This window comes from Lactuca serriola, chromosome 8 (genome assembly GCF_051521515.1).
Source record: "Lactuca serriola cultivar US96UC23 chromosome 8, Lser_US96UC23_V15, whole genome shotgun sequence".
Lineage (NCBI taxonomy): Eukaryota > Viridiplantae > Streptophyta > Magnoliopsida > Asterales > Asteraceae > Lactuca > Lactuca serriola.
Genome location: NC_136415.1, coordinates 175,595,324 through 175,615,568, shown reverse-complemented (window position 1 = coordinate 175,615,568; position 20,245 = coordinate 175,595,324). Strand labels below are relative to the sequence as shown.

Below are 20,245 nucleotides of genomic sequence, written 5' to 3'. Positions count from 1 at the left end.
TTTCAAAGCTACAGGTTTATAAATTTTTCGTTTATTATTAATAAACTTGATTATTATACTTTTATGTGTATTTTTAATATGTTTGATTTTTTAGGAGGGACAACCACCAAGACAAAACATGTTACCGAGTGATTGTGAGATGACATCTTGTTATTATATGTCATTTCAAGAGTATGTATATGGTGAAGGGAAAGCAGTTCCATCCCCAGTACGGGACCATTTTAGGAGACAAGACGAATCTTCGTCTAGTATGTCGTCCAGTGGTCGCTCTCATGGTAGAGGTAGGGGCAGTGGGAAACACAACCTAGACGAGCTGTTGAAACGGCTACATGCACTGGAGCAACATGTGTTTATGAACCGACAACCTACAGAGGTTTTTGTTGAAGAAGTGAATACTGAACAATTTTGGAATGACATTACTTTTGATGATCCGATAGTGTCACAAAGAAAATATGATGAACATGTTAGTTACACGCTACATTATTTTTTAAATTTTATTAACATATATGAATACCTGTATTCATATTTTATATTTGAAAATATAGGTTGTGCAAGATGAAGTGATGAATAAAAACAATACAACTGAAAATGTTTTTGGTGATATTCAAGACGACAAGGTTGTTATAGATATAACCTTTACGATTTTAATAATTACTTTTTAATGTGTCTTTCGTTATTAAGTAAAAAGTTTTATTTTTAATGTAGGTGTTGGAGGAGATGAATGACTATGCGGGGAACAAATTTGATGATGATATGTTTGATGTAAATGATTATAGTGAAGTTAAAGAGGTTCTTATACTTACATTAATTTATATTTGTTTTTAGTAGATTGAATCATTTATTTAATTAGATATTATTGCTTATTAAATTATGTGTCCTTCGTTATTAAGTATAAAGTTTTATTTTTAATGTAGGAGTCGGAGGAGAGGAATGACAATGCGGGGAACAAATTTGATGATGATGTGTTTGACGTAAATGATTATAATGAAGCTAAAGAGGTTCTTATACTTACATTAATTTATATTTTGTTTTTAGTATATTGAAACATTTTTTTAATTAGAGATTATTGCTTATTAAATTAGGTGTCGGACGAAGATGAAATAATAATTACGGGAATTGTAGATTATTTTGATGAGTATGATGGCAAAGAAGTTACACCCGATAAACCGATGACTCGAAAACCATCACAATATTTGTGCCCTCCTTACACCGAGGTATTCGTTTTATTTATAAACTCATAATTTTATGTTTATGTAAATTATCTGAAAGATAGAGATTTAAACATTTGAATATTGTTTTTAGTTGCACACGACACCGAAGCAAAAAAGAAGAGCAAAAAAGAAGGTTGATATCAAATCAACAAGTCCCGTTCCTCCTCCAGTTTTTGGTGTTGCTCACGACTTCTCCATGTTGCGCCTGCAACCTTAGGTAGCAGGCGGTGAGGTTGTCATCCAAAATTATTTATTTCATTCATATGATGTCCAGCATCGTTTGTTTAATTTCGTGTTAGATAGAGATTTTTGGAGCTCATTGTTTGGGCATACACACGACGGATGGTTGGAGTCATCGGTAAATTAATTGTTAATTTATTATTTTAAAAGTTAATTGTTTTTTAGTCAATAACAAAAGTATCATGCGTGCAGCATATAACCATTTGGTACCGACTATTGATGGAGAGACGGTTTGAGGGCGACCGACATACAATAATGCCTCCAAATTTTTTTGTTTCTCATGCTTTGGAAGAAGGGCAGGACTGGAGGGCGTTTATGGCTGATATTGCTACGTACCCCAACTTCATGGTTGCTTGGTGGGATGTTGATACGGTAAACTTAATTGTTTATATTGAAAACAATATCGTTATTTTTGTTATGTTTTTGTATTGTGATGTAAAGAAACATAATTTTATTTTCTGATCCTTATACAGGTCCTATTGCCGATTCATTCATCCCCTAATCATTGGCTATTTGGGGAACTACGATTAGCGTCAATGGAAGTGCATATTTATGACAGTCGTGGTAGAGGGGCTTATGAAAAATTCAAATATGAAGGAATCTTTTCCAAATTTGAACGTCGGGTGGCAAATTATTTGGACAAGATTAAGTATTGGGCCCGGAGGAACATCCCAAGGATTCCATTGAATATGCAATTCATTTATGAAGAAAATGTTCCCCAACAAAGTAGTCATTTGGGAGATTGCGGTGTTTTTGTTTGTATGTTTATGGAGCAATTCGTTTCAGGTCAACCAATACGTGTTCTTATTGACCCAAAGAACGCAACTTTAGAGTTCCGTCAACGGATGGAAAAAATTTATTGGGGGTCTAGTCTTGGTCCTATGTAGTTGGATTATATAATTGTATATCTAAATTAATGTTGGATTTGATTATTAGTTTATTTTTACAGTTTCGTCAACGGATGACAAAAAATTTAACGTTACGACAATTACAACAAATTAATGACCTACTAATAACTTATCAATACATACAACATAAGAACGACTACAACATTTGTTTTAACGTTACAAGTACACTGTTCTAAACATAAGTACAAATACAACAATTTATTGACCTAACAACTTCAAAACCATAAAAACAATATTAAAAAGCTTACAACTTGTAAACAAGAACTGCCAAGAACAACACCCAACTACAAACCAACGCTATCTTTAACTTCTTATTTTCTGATTGAAAGAGCATATTAGAGTTAGCTACTTTATCTATTACCATAGATGATGGGTTCTTCTCTTCATCAACCCAACTGATAAACCCGCATTTTGGTCCCTGTTAAATTTAACATTGACAGTAAGAAAATAAATTTTTGTCATGTAAACACGAGGGTTTAAATTTGAATGACGTTAACAACATGATACCAAATATGGGCAAGCGTAAAACAATCTTCCTGGGTTTTTAGCTGTACCCGAAATCCTAACGATACGTTCTCCTCCGCAATTGTAGTATGCCATTAGTCTTCTTTTTCTTTTAAATCGGAGTTACTTTCTCAGTTAAATTTTTCATAGTGAGTGACACCCATTTATAGAAGAAATCATATTACAGACAATTCTTTTTGACTATGAAATGAACTGGTTTGATTATGAATTCAAAAAGTTGAACTACGAAATCCAGACAAGTACATTCTGTAGTATTGTCATGTCGGTCAGTGAAATTTGACTATGAAATGAACTGGTTTGACTATGAATTTAAAAAGTTGAACTATGAACTGCAGACAAGTACATTCTGTAGTATTGTCATGTCGGTCGGTGAAATTTGACTATGAAATGAACTGGTTTGACTATGAATTTAAAAGGTTAAACTATGAATTTTGAACAGTAGAGATACAATATTTTCTATTTATAATTGCATTTGTTTGATATTGCATTTGTGTGATGATTGTAGAGCACTTTCATCGGTTTTGAAAATGAGTACTTACAGCGACATAAGCTTTTCTCAACTACCAATTTTCTTGCATAACCTTCAAAGAACAAATCCTAATACCTTCACGGCCATTAAGAAAACCGATACCAACCGCTTTCAATTCTGTTTTGTGGCTTTAGGTTGCGTGGTATAACATACTTCTTTTATTAAGTTATATAATATTTCATGGTAATGTATCTCGATTACTTTTTACTTATCACTAATATGTGATCGTTTTTATGTAGATTCGTACCTTCCTTAGGTGCATGATACCGCTGATATATGTGGGTTATTTACCCCTTCTTGGGAGCTATCTGACAACAATGTACTTCACAGTGGCTTTAGATGGAAATCATGAACCACTACTCTTAGCAGTTGGTTTGGGAACCTTAGAGTGTGAAGAATCATGGAGATGGTTCATGATGAGGTTAAAAGATTGTTTAGGTGAGGACATAGAGGTTGGTTTCATAAGCAACCTGTGTGATAAAATAGACTTTGGTGTTCAGAGTGCCTACCCGGATTCCTATCATGGATATTGTCCTAAAGATATAGCTCGAAAAATACGTGAGTCTGTCGGACATAACAATACGGAATTCGAATCGTTTTTTTGGAAGTCATGCAATGCATATAGCGTTGATGATTTTTACTTGTGTTTGGAAAGGTTGCAAAGTACATGTAGGAAACCACCTTTCTGCACCTTGCTTAGGAGTCTAATTTACTGGCTTGACGATATACCGATTTCAAAATGGACATGAGTATTTTCCCCAAAAATACGTTACAATGTTAAATCGATTGACGTCCCTGAAATTTTGCAAATTATATCCACACGTGAGTTTCCTATAACAACGATAATTGAGTTAATCACTACGTCGATACAATCAAAGTATGGTAAACGGGCCGAAGTGGCGGGTAAGGGAGATTGTTATATTTAGTTTTTTTATTGTGCTATTATTTTTATTAAAATATCAAATTTTACAGGGAGGTTGTCTGGTGGGTTGACCCCTTACGTTGAGAGTAAGGCTCAAAAATGTCTCAACAAGTCTTATAATTGGAATGCAAGACGTTTGTATGGGGATACATTTGAAGTCGATGGCAATTTTGCCACCACCAACGTACAACTTAAACGAAGGGTATGTAGTTGTGGTAAATGGAAAAAAAGCGGTATACCATGTGGCCACGCTATAGCATTTCTAAGAACCCGTACATCTGAATCCATTCACAAAATGGTTGATTACAAGTTCACTAATTATGTGTATCGACTTGCATATGGATCTAAGTTGGTGAATACTATACCATCACATGTGCATTGGGAAATACCAAATGAAACGGTGGTCCTGTTACCTCCCTCAATGCAGTAGTTATTCATGTAGCACCTTTATATTTTATGTAGTATTATGTATTAGTTTTTTATGTACCCCGTTTTTATTTTAGTGTCGTGTTACGTATTAGTTATCCATGTACCCTGTTTATATTTTATGTCGTATTATGTATTAGTTATTTATGTACCCCATTTATATTTTATGACGTATTATGTATTAGTTATTTATTTTATGTCGTATTATGTATTGGCTATTGAGGAAACAACATACATTAAAAGAAATGGACGTTTATTAAATAGTAACAACTACATACATACAACAACAAGCAACTTAAATAACGAAAAACAATTAACTTAACCAACATGAATATTAAAAATAAGGGACATTCTTTAAAAGATTTCATGCATCTAAGTGGGTAAACTCGCTACCATCATATTCAAAACGGTATAGTTCCAAAGCCACCTGCCGTAGAATGTCTTCATCCGTATTTGCATGTTCGTTATCCAACTCGTTATAAATACGTTGAAATTGTTTCACCTTTATTTTCAAATCCAGAAACTTCGCTTTGACATCTCTTCTTCTTCGATATTGAGTACGCCCCATTAAATGGTGAACAAATGACAGACACGAGACCAAAATGATCCAGCACGAACTTGTGGGGGACCCGGTGGAAAATCTTCCTCTACAGTTATAATCCAAGCTTGAACCAAAGCGACCTCCTCTGCGTTCCTCCATATTTGTGGTGAGTCCATAATTGCAAGGAGGGAAGTAATCCGATACAATTACAACGGATATTAAAATCTATTTATAACGACTCCTTACTTTCCTAGTGCAATGGCTTGTCAATTCAAGCAGCAATGTATTGTGTTGTCATTCGACCGGGGATGACTTGTCAACTCGAACAGTGATCTGTTGTGTTATAAGTATAGTACACTGCATTCGTCAGTTAATTTTGACTATGAATTGCAGACATATTAGAAGATTGGACTGCGATTTTGTGTAGAAACTACTATAAATTGACCTTAAGTTACATAAATAGTTTACTAAATAAACCAATACAGCTGTTCAAATATTGTTTTTTAGATTCTACTCTCTTTGTTTCAATCAAAATGAGTTCTATATCATGGAGCAATGAAGAGTTCTTGGTTCTTACACGTGCTTATATTCATTTGTACGAGACAAGCAAGTTAAACGATCCAATGTTTTGGAGCCGTTTAACCAATATTTTCAATGCTGAAAACCGAATGGCTACAAGAAACGATCGTGACGAACTAGACATCTTAGCAAGATGGTATGAAATGAAAACTGAAGTTCTATTATTCAATGATCTTTATACCAAAATTGATGACACCCGTTTAAATGCTACTGAGGAGGTTATCTTGGAAGCTGCTAAAGAGGAATACAAGTCATTAAGTAACGGGTTGGAATTCCAGTTTGAAGCCCCTTGGAATATTTTGAAATATATCCCGTTTGTTTAAAATCTATTTTAGTTTATTATGTGAGTACTAGGTTATTTTCATGTACTAGGTTATTTTCATGTATTTCGTATGTATTTCGTATGTTTAAAATCTATTTTAGTTTATTATGTGAGCAACTCGTATGATTAATTTGAATTAATAAATGCCCATTGCATTATTTTTCACAATACATTAGAATACATTACTAACAAGGATTCCATGAACCATTACAAACATTACAACAATTACATGAAAAACAACGACATAATACGAACAAAGCATTAATGTAAAACACAAGTCCATGGGTTATTCTTAACAGAAATTAGAGCGGTCTACATGAAATACTGTTTATTTTTAACAGCCTTCCAAACTTCCTCATATTCGAAGTCTCTGCCGTCATGCTCACAGATGTAAAAATCTGTAACAACTTCCAAGAACTCTTCTTCGTCCCGATAACGAACATTGTTACTTTTCGCATAATTACATGCTCGATTGAACCATGTCGCTTCTTCCTTTACATTCATCCACTTAGTAACAACATCTGATTTTTCTCTTTTTTGTTAAACAAAGATGTTATGCGAGTCCATTCATCACCAATTAGGCAATGCGGGGGAGCAAGTAACGATACACCATCCTTAACACTTAGACAGCATCGTGTTAGAACTAACACCTCGTTTGTCGTCCATGGCCTTTCAGAATTGGAACCAGGTACTTCATTCGAAGAACTTGCTGCATTCGACGACATTTCTAATAATGGGAGTTCGTTTCGTTTAGGTGATTTGGGTGTTTGGTTTTTAGATCTTAAACATCTATTTATATAAATAAATAGACTATGAATTAAAACTTTGACTATGAAATGGTTACATTTGGACTACGATTTTCAGCTTTATGCAGTGATTTATCATGTCAAACTGTCATTTATGTCTTGTCACTTAAGGGTTCCACTACGATTTGCAGGTTACTACAGTGACTTGTCATTACTGTCTAGTCATTTCAAAGTTGGACTTGTCATTACTGTCTAGTATGTATAAATACCATGTATAGCTCAATTTTATTACAATGTCGACTTTATTATGAGTTCCTCACACAAATTCGAAGTTTGCTCATGCAACGAAGTAGATTGTTACTACTGTGATTCGGTAGACCCTTTTTTTACACCCTCTTCGGCCGGGCCATATATGTCACATGAAAATTTTGAAGAATTGAAGAAGGCTGAAGAACAACAAGAAGAGGACAAAGAGTCATCCCGACTTCTCACTCAACTTGCTAATGATATTGCATCGGAATGCAAACAAGCTCAAGAATGGATAGACCTCAATAAAAACAAAATCAAAGAGCATAAAGATTGGATAAAAAAGAGTAAGAAGGCAATCAAAACGACTGAAAAACGACTTGCTGAGAAGGATGAGCAGTTGATACACATTATGGTAAAAAAGGATCGTTTGAAAGACAAAATGAGAATTAGGGATGACTATATAACAATGGAGAAAGAGAAGTACCCATTGCAGTTCCCTGAGTTTAAAAATTAGTTACAAAATTGTTGTAATATTATCATGATACAGATTAGGTTGAAAAAGGATCGTTTGTTGTTTTTTTTAAATAACAAGTTGTAATTGTTAAAAAAATTCTGCAAACTATATTTTATAATATAAAGGCTTCATTAATTGTTATAATCATCAAACTAAACAAAAATATGAAAGCATAGCAATGTCTTGTAAGATTTAATAAAAATATTACAATACATAATAAGTTAACAACTCGTCATTAGTCTTCATTTCAAGGTTGTTTTATATCAAAATCAGCGTTATATGTTTGTGAGCAACTTGCTGAACCACCAATATTAAATGTCATTTCTGCAGTAGAAATTATGTGACGTGCTCCGCTACCGGACGCCCTTCCAGTACAATTATTTCTCGTGTGTCCTATTTTACCACATGTAGAACACTCTTTTATAATTGGACCCTCGCCTTGGTATGGAATGCGGTCTGTGTTTCTTGGCCTGCCTGGCTGACGTTTATCCATTATTGGTGGCTTAACAATCATCAAATCATCGGGGATCTCCCATTCGGATGGCTTTGGCAGAGGGTTTATTGATTCCTCATATGTTTTCCTCAGTGTTTTGGTAAAGTAAGCATTTAATGCATACCTCGAGCAGTCTTGGTAATTGTTCACTGTTAAACATCTTATGACATGACCACAAGGTATCCCATCAAGTTGCCAATGCCTACATGTACATGTCATATGTTGGAAATCAACAATCACATTTTGTGCCCCCTTTTTGACCTCGCATTTCGTATTTGAGATCATGCGAACATCCCATTTAGTAAAAGTTTTTTTGTTTTCTTTTACAACTTCATCCGCCCAAGGGGTAAGTATTGTTGTTGCTTCCGCTAAAAAAAGAGCCAAAATGAAGAAGTTACGATCAATAACATCAAAATTAATAAAACATTAATATTAAAAATTTTACTTAATACCTGCAAAGTTACGTCTTTGAAACCACCATTGTTGCATTGTAGCACGAAAAAAATCGATCAACATAAGTATTGGCACTTTACGTGCGTGTCTAGATAATGCATTTATAGACTCCGCACTGTTGGACGACATAAGATTGTATTGGTTCCCTTTAAAATGTGCCCTTGACCAAGTTTCTGGATTTATACTTTTTAAGTACTCCCATACTGGTTCTTTTGTCTTTTTCATAACATCCATGGCAGCATCAAAAAGGATCAATTGTGTACGCCCTACACGCCTCCCAAAAAATTCCTTTAACCGTTTTACTCTTGCCGAATCTAGATACTATGTTGAAATACAAATGGACACCACATATTCCATGATGAGCACGAGGAAAAATGTTGGCAACGAATGTTGCTATAGATGGAGACCTATCAGATATAATTCTAAGCTCCTGCATATTTCCTATGCAATCACGTAGTTTTTGAAAAAACAATGTCCAAGAATCGGTACACTCATTTTTTGCATATACCATATGCAACCGGTAATATTTGGTTCTGTCCGTCCTTAGTAACTGCAAGTAACATGGTACCTTTGAACTCGCCCTTTAAGTGAGCTCCATCAACTACTAGGGTCGGTTTACAAAAATTGACAAAAGCGCGTACCTACAATACATTGTATATCAATTCAAATACACCAAAATAAATATTAAAAAGTTAATATAATATTATAATACTAACCGAGCAACCGAGTGCGACGTACAAAAACTCAAAGCGATCATCAACATCTGTTTTAATATGTGTGACAGTACTCGGATTATGTTTGGCCAAGTTGTGACAATACACCGGAAGTTTGGTAAAAGAATCCTCTTTCGTACCCCTTAACGACAACAATGCATATTGCTTCGCACGTCATGCCTGATGGTATGAGATATTGATATTCAATTGAGCATTCATATCATTAACAATATCTTTTCCCCGATAAACTCTACTATAGTCTTCAGCCAAAACATCAGCAACATATTCACCCAAAACATATTTGTTTGCTTGTCGATGATTAGGTTGCAAAAATGTTGAAGAACATGTGTGTACATCAACAAATTTATTCACTTGGAAAAGTCCATCAGAATTTTTAATTGCTTTTGCTCTTAGTAACCAAGAACAATTTTTCGAAACACACACAGCTTCATACCTTGATTTGGTGGATCTACTTGTCCTCGTCTGGAAACCTTCTCGAAGACATTTTTTACCAATACACCGCTTTAAAAGTTCTTTGTTCTTAAATATACTATCACATTGAATCTTTTGAAGATTCATGTCTACCATCTGTGTTGGGATATCTTCATTAAGATCAAGTGGGCATTCTGGTACAGGGGGCATACCGTGAAAAAGGTTATCGGGAAACTTAGCTTTAACTTCATCACCCAACTCATCTCTATCGGAATTGCTTTGTAGCTCGGTTATATCTAAACGTACATCACCAACATCAACATAATGCCCGTACATCACCAACGTCTATTCATAACTTTAACTTCTTGTTCGGCAACATCATCACAACGACCACCCACATCATTAAAATAAGTACCAATATCATCATCACCAACATGCTTGTAATTCTCAGGATCCACATACTGAATAGGTGAATAACTAACATTAACATTTTCAGCAACACTGTGAAACTGAGGTACACTAGGAGTATTGAAAGTACCTATCGGATTGTTGCTCCCTTTATAACTGCATAAATTACCAACAAGCTGGTTTCCAATTTCTCCACCCCCATTAACCTCCTCAACTTCATCAACCACCACAAACACTTTCACAACCCTTCCTCCACTACATTTGATTACGTTTATCAACATTTTAACATCCATGTCTTCAACTATAGCTATATAATAATTTAATTCAGGATGGTGGAAACGAAGACCAATTCTATATTTGTCTAACAAACCAATTTTGCTTCTTACCAAAGATACAAAATCACTATAACTAATATACTCAGAAAATATCAAAGCAAATTCAGAAATACCTCCCTGTGGACATACGTATTCCAGATTAGTTCCATTAACTTGCCATCTCCCACCGGTTACAAGACAAACCAAATATTCAATCATTTTTTAGAGCAAATTTTAGAGAAAGTTCCTAATCAAATAACAACCAAAATGATAATTTTCTACAAAACTTTTTATATAGCAACATGATTTCGTAGTCAAACCAATTGATTTCATAGTCAAACCAATTGATTTCATAGTCAAACTAAAAAAAAAAAAAACAAAACAAAAAACAAAAAAATTCACAATTTCGCAGATGGGGAATTTCCATCAACGATTTTACACCAAATTTTCAATATATATAGAGAAAAAAATAAAAATAAATAAAAAATAAAACCACCTGCGAATGTACAAGCAACTAAAGAACAACTGTGTTTTAGCTGCTTGTACATTCGCAGATGGATGGGTGATTTTGCAGATGGGGCATTTCCATGTGCGAAATTGTGGATTACTTTTGCAATTTCGATTTTTTTGGTTATTTTTATAATGTAATTATTGTAAATGACTATTTTTGTCATTTTCTCAAAAATCTATTACTATATTTTAATTTTGTAACACTTTAACACCTATAACCTCTCCTTTTTAAGATATTTTAATTTTAAATAATAATAATGTTTTCCGATTGATGAGAATTAGCGAGAGACTCCAACGTTATCCTATCGAGCCTGCACTTCAGTGTTGATTTCAGTTGGGCTTCCTCTCGTCAGTTTTAAGAACAATCAGTTGAATTTTTGCGTCGATTTTGGCATCAAATCACCTCTCTTAATTCAATGCTTCTCAAAGCATCACCGCCGGCGTTACCCGTTAACTTCAAATTCAGCTTCAACACCATTTCAAACTCGACGTTTCCTTCTTTTAACAATTGCAGCGTTTCCGGCGAAACTGGGGTCGGCGGCCCGAAATCCGGAAGAAGAGGGGTTGTAGCGGTCGGAGCAGGCTATACAAAGCGGCCACTGGAAACCCCAGGAGCTTATGAGCTTGTTGACGAGGAGAGTGGGGATAAGTTTATCGTTTGGGGAGGAACTGATGACGACGACCACCAAGCCCCTATCCCTTCCAAGGAAGTTCTTCACTGGGAACCTTCCAAGAAGAATAACAAAGATAAGATCAATAATCTGGAAGCAAATTCCACCGAAGATTCGCCACTAATGAACAATTCCGGTGATGGAATTACAAGACCTAAAGGTGCTATTATCGTTCTTTGTTCTTTCTTTTCCCCTAACTAAAACAGTACTAAATGCACGAAATGCCATAATTTCACCTTTCTATCTAGACATCGTGTTCAAATGAAATGTTCAAATCATCAAAACACTAATAACCCATAGCTTCTCTAGTACCATTTCAAGATTCCTTTTTTATTTTTTCTAATCCTGCAGCAAGTAGCAAGGGGGTATCTCGAAGTTTTGAAAGATTGAGAGCCCACAAAGTAAGGGATCTTAGCAGGGTATCTTCTTTGGAAAAGGATCAAACTGATGATGCACAAGAGGAAACACATTCAGCTAAACAAAATAGATTAAATACCATGAAAAATGTGCCTAATATTCTGTATGAAGATGATAATGTGTCAAAATTGGGTGGGGAGCTTGAAGGCGTATCAATGAATGTTTCAAATAAACTAAGGAAATCAAACACAGCTGGTGATTTCTTTAGCAGAAAATCATTTAAGAATCTTGGATGCACTGATTACATGCTTCAGTTTTTAAACACTCAGCTTCTTGCATACCCTTCACATATTCAGGTATTGATTCATGTAATTCAAGTCTTCTTTTTCTCTCATATTCTTGTTGATTTTTACTAGAACAAAATACTTTACAAAATCAATGAAAAAGTAAATTGCTACTTCCAAAACTTGTTGAAAACAAAATTTAGTTTGAATTCAAATTAAAAGTAAATACAGGCTATGTCATTCCCACATGTTATTAAAGGTGAAAGTTGCATCATAGCTGATCAAAGTGGGTCCGGGAAAACTTTGGCTTATCTTTTACCATTGATTCAAAGCATTAGACAAGATGAGCTTCAAGGACTTGCTAAATCCTTACCTCAAAGTCCTCGCATTGTTATATTGGTTCCAACTGCTGAGCTGGCATCTCAGGTTCCATACTTCCATCATACAAACTATTTTTCATTCCTTTCCATAAACAATCTATTATCATATGTGCAAAAGACATGAATGCCCTCCTCATCCACATCATTGTAAAATTATCATATTTGTAGGTATTACGGAATTGCAGATTGATGTCAAAATCTGGTGTTCCATTCCGATCTATGATTGCAACAGGCGGCTTTAAACAGAAAACTCAACTCGAAAATCTTCGAAATGAGTTGGACGTTCTAATCGCGACACCTGGCAGATTCTTGTACTTAGTTCAAGAAGGCTTCTTGCAGTTAACCAGTGTTAAATGGTACTCATCACATTTTTTTTTCTTGATTTGGTTCCATGTAAGATGATTATGTTTTCAGAACCAAAATTGCAAAAATCAGCTATACCCAGGGACCAAAATGTAATTTTTTTTTTCTGATGGTGTTAACTTATGACATTTTCTTTAGTGCTGTGTTGGATGAGGTGGACATACTGTTCAAGGATGAGGATTTTCAGCCTGCATTACAAAGTTTAATGAATATATCACCTGTTACAACTCAATATCTTTTTGTCACTGCAACTTTACCAGTAAATGTATACAATAAACTCATTGAAAATTTTCCTGATTGCCAAGTCATCATGGGACCCGGCATGCACCGTACAAGCTCCGGTCTTGAAGAGGTACATCTCTTTCTCAAACTTGTTTTGTGGAAAAGACGTAAATGCCCTCGAAGCTTGAAAATAATCTTTTTTTCTTCTTTGTAGATACTTGTTGATTGTAGTGGAGAAGAGGGAGTAGAAAAGAATCCTGATACAGCATTTCTCAACAAGAAGTCTGCTCTTTTACAATTGGTGGAGGAAGGTCCGGTTACCAAAACGATAATCTTCTGCAACAAAGTAAGCTAAAAAATAGCAACCAACTTTCAAATGAAAAAAAATATATATAAATAATACACATATAAATGAAAGTATGTTGCTATTTCTTTCTTGCATTTATCCCTTTCTCAATTTACAGATCGAGACATGTAGAAAAGTTGAAAACGCATTAAGCAGATCGAATAGAAAAGTGTTGCCTTTTCATGCTGCTTTAGCGCAAGATTTGCGAGTTGCAAATTTGGACGAGTTTTGCCAATCTCGGATAAAAGATACATCGTTATTTCTAGTTTGCACTGACAGGTAACAATTTGTTTTTTTACCTTTTTTAAATTAATTGTACAGTCTGTCGGTGTCAGTTTCAGTCGTAGTCCAATACATGTCAAACACAGTACAAGTAAAAGTAAAAGTCTGTCTTGTTTTTTTTTTTTTTATAAAAGTATGTGACCGTAAGTGAAATTTTTTGTAGAGCGTCGCGAGGGATTGATATACCGGGAGTTGACCAAGTGGTGTTGTTTGACTTTCCTCGTGACCCGAGTGAATATGTGCGGCGTGTTGGGAGAACTGCGAGGGGTGCGGGAGGGAAAGGGAGAGCGTTTGTGTTTGTGGTGGGGAAACAAGTTTCTCTTGCACGGAGAATTATTGAAAGGAATAGAAAAGGTCACCCGTTGCATGATGTTCCTTCTGATATATGATTATGATTGATCAAAAGGGGTTTTGTTCGATTTAATCTTGTATTATAGGATTTCCCAGTTTTGTTTGGTTTGTAGAATGTTTTTGGATAGAATGGAATCTGTTGAATGAATCAAACGGATTTGAATATGGTTGGTAGGAATCGAGATGGAATTCAATGGTAAGGATTGAAAATTTTCGAAGTTTTTATATGTACTTCAACATCTTTTGAATAAAAAAGATTTGAATTTGGAAACTTTATTTCGTAACAACAAAGATGCAAAATGATTAAACGACTGAGAAATAACATGACAATTAAATGACTCATTGTGGTTAGAATACGTCATGTTAAAATAATCTCTAAAATAAAAAAGCATAAATTATAAAAGTACTAAAATTTTCAAATATCATTTTAATAATTTACTACTTTAAAGCGCTGAAGTAGATTGACATGTGATTATATTTTATAGATTAATTTATAGGTTTAATATTAACTAGTAAAGAGGCCGCGGCTACCCCGCTTTTGGGGTATTACGGAAAAATCGACAAACTTTAAAAGATATGCGATGAAATTGTAAATCACCACAAATAGGGAAGAAAATCGACAACCCCTAAAATTAGATGTCAAAAGCGTACAACCAAAAGAATACACTGCTGGAGAAAATTCAAAAATGTTGTGACAATAATGTTAAAGTTGTCAGAGTTGGGAAAATATGGTGACAAAATTCAAAAGGAGGTTTTTTTTTTTCTTTTTTATGTCAAAATGTAAAAAATTTTAGTACAAGGACAAAAAGTGAAAAAATTTTTAGTACAAGGACAAAAAGTGTACAACCAAGGTTTTATATGTACTTCAACATCTTTTGAATCAAAAAGATTTGAATTTGGAAACTTTATTTCGTAACAACAAAGATGCAAAATGATTAAACGACTGAGAAATAACATGACAATTAAATGACTCATTGTGGTTAGAATACGTCATGTTAAAATAATCTCTAAAATAAAAAAGCATAAATTATAAAAGTACTAAAATTTTCAAATATCATTTTAATAATTTACTACTTTAAAGCGCTGAAGTAGATTGACATGTGATTATATTTTATAGATTAATTTATAGGTTTAATATTAACTAGTAAAGAGGCCGCGGCTACCCCGCTTTTGGGGTATTACGGAAAAATCGACAAACTTTAAAAGATATGCGATGAAATTGTAAATCACCACAAATAGGGAAGAAAATCGACAACCCCTAAAATTAGATGTCAAAAGCGTACAACCAAAAGAATACACTGCTGGAGAAAATTCAAAAATGTTGTGACAATAATGTTAAAGTTGTCAGAGTTGGGAAAATATGGTGACAAAATTCAAAAGGAGGTTTTTTTTTTCTTTTTTATGTCAAAATGTAAAAAATTTTAGTACAAGGACAAAAAGTGTAAAATTCATAGAAGATTTGTGGCAAAAACATCAAAAATGTAAAACTTTTGACTGTAAGGACTAAAATTGTCAAACTCACTAAAGATTTGTGGCAAAAACTAAAAGGCTGAAAAGTTCAATCAAAACACAAAAATATAAAAGTTTTGAATTTAAGGACGAAAAGTGTTAAATGCACCAAAGATTTGTGGTAAAAACTAAAGCCCAAAAAGATGCTATTCCTAATATATATATATATATATATATATATATATATATATATATATATATATATATATATATATATATATATATATATATATATATTAATTATTTAAAATTTATATATAAAATAGAGTTCAACACTTTTGGTATAACTTAAGATGCATGACAACAAATTGGCATGCCACTATTCATCAACATGAAAAGATGTGGACTTTGCCGCTTAGAAACGGGAACTACACAGAAAAAACGAAACAAATCTTTGATTTTGTAATTTCATTTTGAGTTTTTAGCGGGATACAATGTACAAGCTCCTGTCGGGCTATTGAGGGAACTCCCCCTCCCTTTCAAGATATACTGACCATGTTCGTTAGTAGACGATGATGTAAAATAGGGATGTATCCGCCTAACTTGTTTTGGAACCAGACTGCAATGGAATAACCGAAAATAAATTAAGGAGTGAACAGGGAACCAAGAATCGAACCGAATACCACTTGCTGTTTCCAATCAGTTCGGTTTTGTTGTATTATGAAATATGCTATCTAAGAAGGTATTCGGTATTGGAACAGAACCGGTTTGAACCGGACTTGGTTGAAATTTACAGTACTTAAAATTTAATCCAAAGTAACACAACTCATTAGTAATTAATTGGTTGAAATTATACTTTTCTTTCTTCATTTATATAATTTAACCTCGTATAAAAAATCTCCTTGATTTATCAATTTTTGCCTCAGATATCACTTAGATAATTTTTTTCGCCTTGATTTTTATGTATGTATTTAAATTTGGGTAGAAAAAATGTTTATAGCTTTTATGTAATCTATGAATTTTTTATATTTTGTAAAATCTTTAAACATATCTTGGTAAATTTAAATTTAGAGGTTTTCCTTACATTAAAGTTTTTATATTAAAATAGAAAAATAAATTTTTGATTCTCCATTGGGGATCCCCGGTCCCCGTTACGGGTGGAGATGGGGATCCATTTATATTCCCCATTAAGGATGAGGATGAGGATAAGGATTGAAATGATGATTCGGGGATAGAGATGAGGATTGGGGTCCCCGCTATTCCCCAGACCCGTTGCCTTCTAGCATTGAGCGTATTTTAATTTAATTTTTATTCTTAGTTATTTTTTATTGTGTGCTAAGTTTATTTTATTTTATTTTTATCTCAAAATTTCATTTGTCTTAAAATGCGAATTAAAAAAGGGGGAAGAGACTCAAGGTGTGTTAGAATTGTCTGTGCTAAAAGAAATCTTGAAAGGAATTGTCGGAGTTACACTTAACACTACTTTCACAAGGAATTGAAAGCATGAAACCGTACAAGTTTTTAGTTAGGCAGTTTCTCTCTAAAGAACTGTTGTATTCACGGTATTAAGGCATGAAACTGTACAAACTGTCAGTTAGGCAATATCACTTTAAGAACTGTCGTATCTAAGGAATTGAAAGTCTGAAACTGTATAGATTGTCAAATTGGTCTTGTCAGTTATCTTTACCTAAGAACTGTCATGGCACCAGGGCGATTCACCCAACCGGGAAATAGATATCGCTGAACATCCCAGGGTATTGACATTCTCTTTGTCATGCAAAACCGCGGAGACTCAAATGTATTCTCAGATACATTCTTCGCAAGTAAGGAATTAACGGTTACTAGCACTAGGGCGATGTACCTCGCAAGGCACGATTATTGTTGAATATCCCGCCAATGGGCCTTGACCTCGTGTCATGCTAAACTGTGGAAATATGTCCTCGGATATTTTGTCACATGATGGTTTTGTGAGCTATTCCTAATTAACTCTCACTGGCACTAGAATGGTACACTCAGCTGAGATTCAGAAACCATTGAACGTCTCGCCAAGGGCCAAGTTAACTTGTTAACTTGAAAAACTGTATTGAGATCTTTGATCGAGGATATACAGGGGCTTACATCAAAAATAGCCACGGGTAGTTCTCCGATACTCAAAAAATCGCAGTGCATTCCTCCGTGTTCACACAGATACTGCGAGTAGTCTCCATCTGAGCCAAGGCTAGGTCCTTAAACAACTGTGGTGAGAAGGGTCTTTATGACTCTGTGATCCACATGGACTTTTTAGTCATGGTTACTTTTAAGATGCATCTATGATAGAAGAAAAACATTCATTCGAGGGAATTGGAAGTGAAGATTATTCTTTCAACACTCAACTGTTCAACCCCATAAGCAAGGTGAAGTTGTTTTTGAAGTTATGTGACAAATTGCATTGAAGCCTCCTCAATCAATTTGCTGCTATCTATGAACTTGCTGAAGTGATCCAGAAGAATCGGTCTCTCTGTTATTATCTCTGAAGTTTCTCAAAGCTGAAAGTACTGATTTTCAAGAACTTTTACAAGAAGCCTCTATACCTAATGTGCGTTCCAAATCAAACTTTCAAAAGGAAGTTCAACTGTTCAAGATAAAGTCATTCATGTAGAATTCCATTCAATAAATTCAATCCATGCGGGGCTGTCTTTCTGAGGTTTATGAGGGCAAACTTCACTGGCTACTTCATCTTGATGGATGCCTTCTCTGTTTCTAGTGCATAGGAATTGACGCGGGCTTCTCATCCTTCTGTCTACTGGTGGAAATATGTTTGGAATAAATGGGTACACCCAAAAATTGCAGGTTTTGTTTGGCGACTTTTGCAAAAGGCAATATCCACTGATGAGCGTATTAAGTCTTTGGGTTTTCGGTTTCCCTCTTGTTGTCTTTGCTGTTCCAGCCCTCATAGTAAATCCATCTCGAATCTCTTTGTTCAAAGAGAGATGGTTGCATCCCTGTGGTCCTTCTTCGTGTCTCATCTTAACATCTCAATATCCCAAGCTCAGTCTCTCGAGCAGTGTCTTGAGTCTTGGTGGACTGATACTATTTGCTCCCAGTATTATTTTTTCCGTAATTCTGTTGCTTTATTTATCCTATGAGAAGTTTGGAAAGACCGCAATTCCATTATTCATGACAATGTAAAGCTCAATATAGTGAACACAAGACAGCATGCTTTTGGTAGTTAATCGATTAGCTAGTAGGCTAAGGTCTAAGCACTAAGGGAATAAGGGGCTAGCCTTAAAACCCTAACACTAAGCTAAGTTAACGACCAACAACTAATCGACTGAGTGGATTAGGATTGTTAGTGAGTGAAGCTTTGGGAAAGCTTATGAATGGGTATCCTTTGATTCCCTTTATAGTGGGAAGGAAGAAGCATTGCGGGACGAGAGGGAATCAAATTGCAAACACTTTAGCTACCCATGGTCACTTCCATCAGGAACATTTTGAATTTCTTTCTTTTCTAATGGCTCTCTTCCTACTGCCTCTCTTGCCTAAAGAGGTCAGTCCACCGCATGTCTGTCTTCCAGTTCCTTGACTCCCAAACCTTGGGTCATTGATTCTGCCCCCGCTTAGGTTAGCTGTGTTCCTTAAATATCGGGTTGCCAAGGGTTGTTTCCGGAGGAAATGGGATTAGAACCCATGATTTAGCAGTTGGTTGCGCAGTCGTGGCGGACAAACACAAACAACAAGCAAAGTCTTGGCTCGCTCTCATTGGGAGGTTGTTCAACCAGACTGACGAAGTTGATTATTGACACAAACAATAAGAGGATGAGCTTCGATTCTATTACCGAAAAGAGGAGTTTACCACCGCCTACATATTCTAGTCACTCTATCCTCTTTGATCTTATTCCAAGGCGATGGATTCAGTTGTGGGCGAGGAGGGATTCGAACCCCCGACACCGTGGTTCGTAGCCACGTGCTCTAATCCTCTAAGCTACAGGCCCCACTCCGTCTCCATTAGATCTGTTCCCGGGAGTACCCTAAAAAAAGGAACCTTTGCTCTCCCCAACCATTTCAGGTTAAGAAGATGTCAAATCGCCTTTATCTCTATAAGAACAGCGCATTCTGAGGTGTGAAGTGGGAGAGATGGGATGTCATAATTGGGGTTTTGAATAAGACGACCTTTTGGTTTTATTTTGCATTTTTTCTCATATTGAAAAAGTATGAAGAACGGGAGGTGTGAAGTTTTTTATCATCCCGGCGTCGAACTATTTTTCCACAGTACCTCCCCATTCATGACCATTACTACTGGCACCATGCATGCTTAGCGCACCAGACCTTCCAACAGTTCCTCCAGTAAGGGAATAAAGTTGTCTTATCCCCCCTTTTCATTTTAAAGAAAGCATTGAAGAGGAGGTTTAAAAAAACAACTAGTAAGAGCAGGAAATAAAACTCAACTGAGAGATGGGATTCATACCCAGGCAAAGGGAAAGCTAAAGCAAAAGGACCAAGAAAACCCGTGTTGCAAGACCGGATTG

At 35.1% G+C, this 20,245-nt stretch overlaps 1 protein-coding gene across 1 annotated transcript; it reads left to right on the top strand.

The window, feature by feature from the left end:
* Positions 1 to 11,297: 11,297 nt before the first annotated feature.
* On the top strand, positions 11,298 to 14,562 carry LOC145068320 (DEA(D/H)-box RNA helicase family protein). The gene is made up of 8 exons (XM_079015271.1): positions 11,298 to 11,866; positions 12,058 to 12,419; positions 12,579 to 12,773; positions 12,896 to 13,083; positions 13,229 to 13,442; positions 13,527 to 13,658; positions 13,777 to 13,937; positions 14,104 to 14,562. The coding sequence occupies exons 1-8, from the start codon at positions 11,452 to 11,454 to the stop codon at positions 14,327 to 14,329; spliced, it is 1,893 nt and encodes a 630-aa protein (XP_078871397.1). The 5' UTR covers positions 11,298 to 11,451; the 3' UTR covers positions 14,330 to 14,562.
* The last annotated feature ends 5,683 nt before the right edge of the window (positions 14,563 to 20,245 follow it).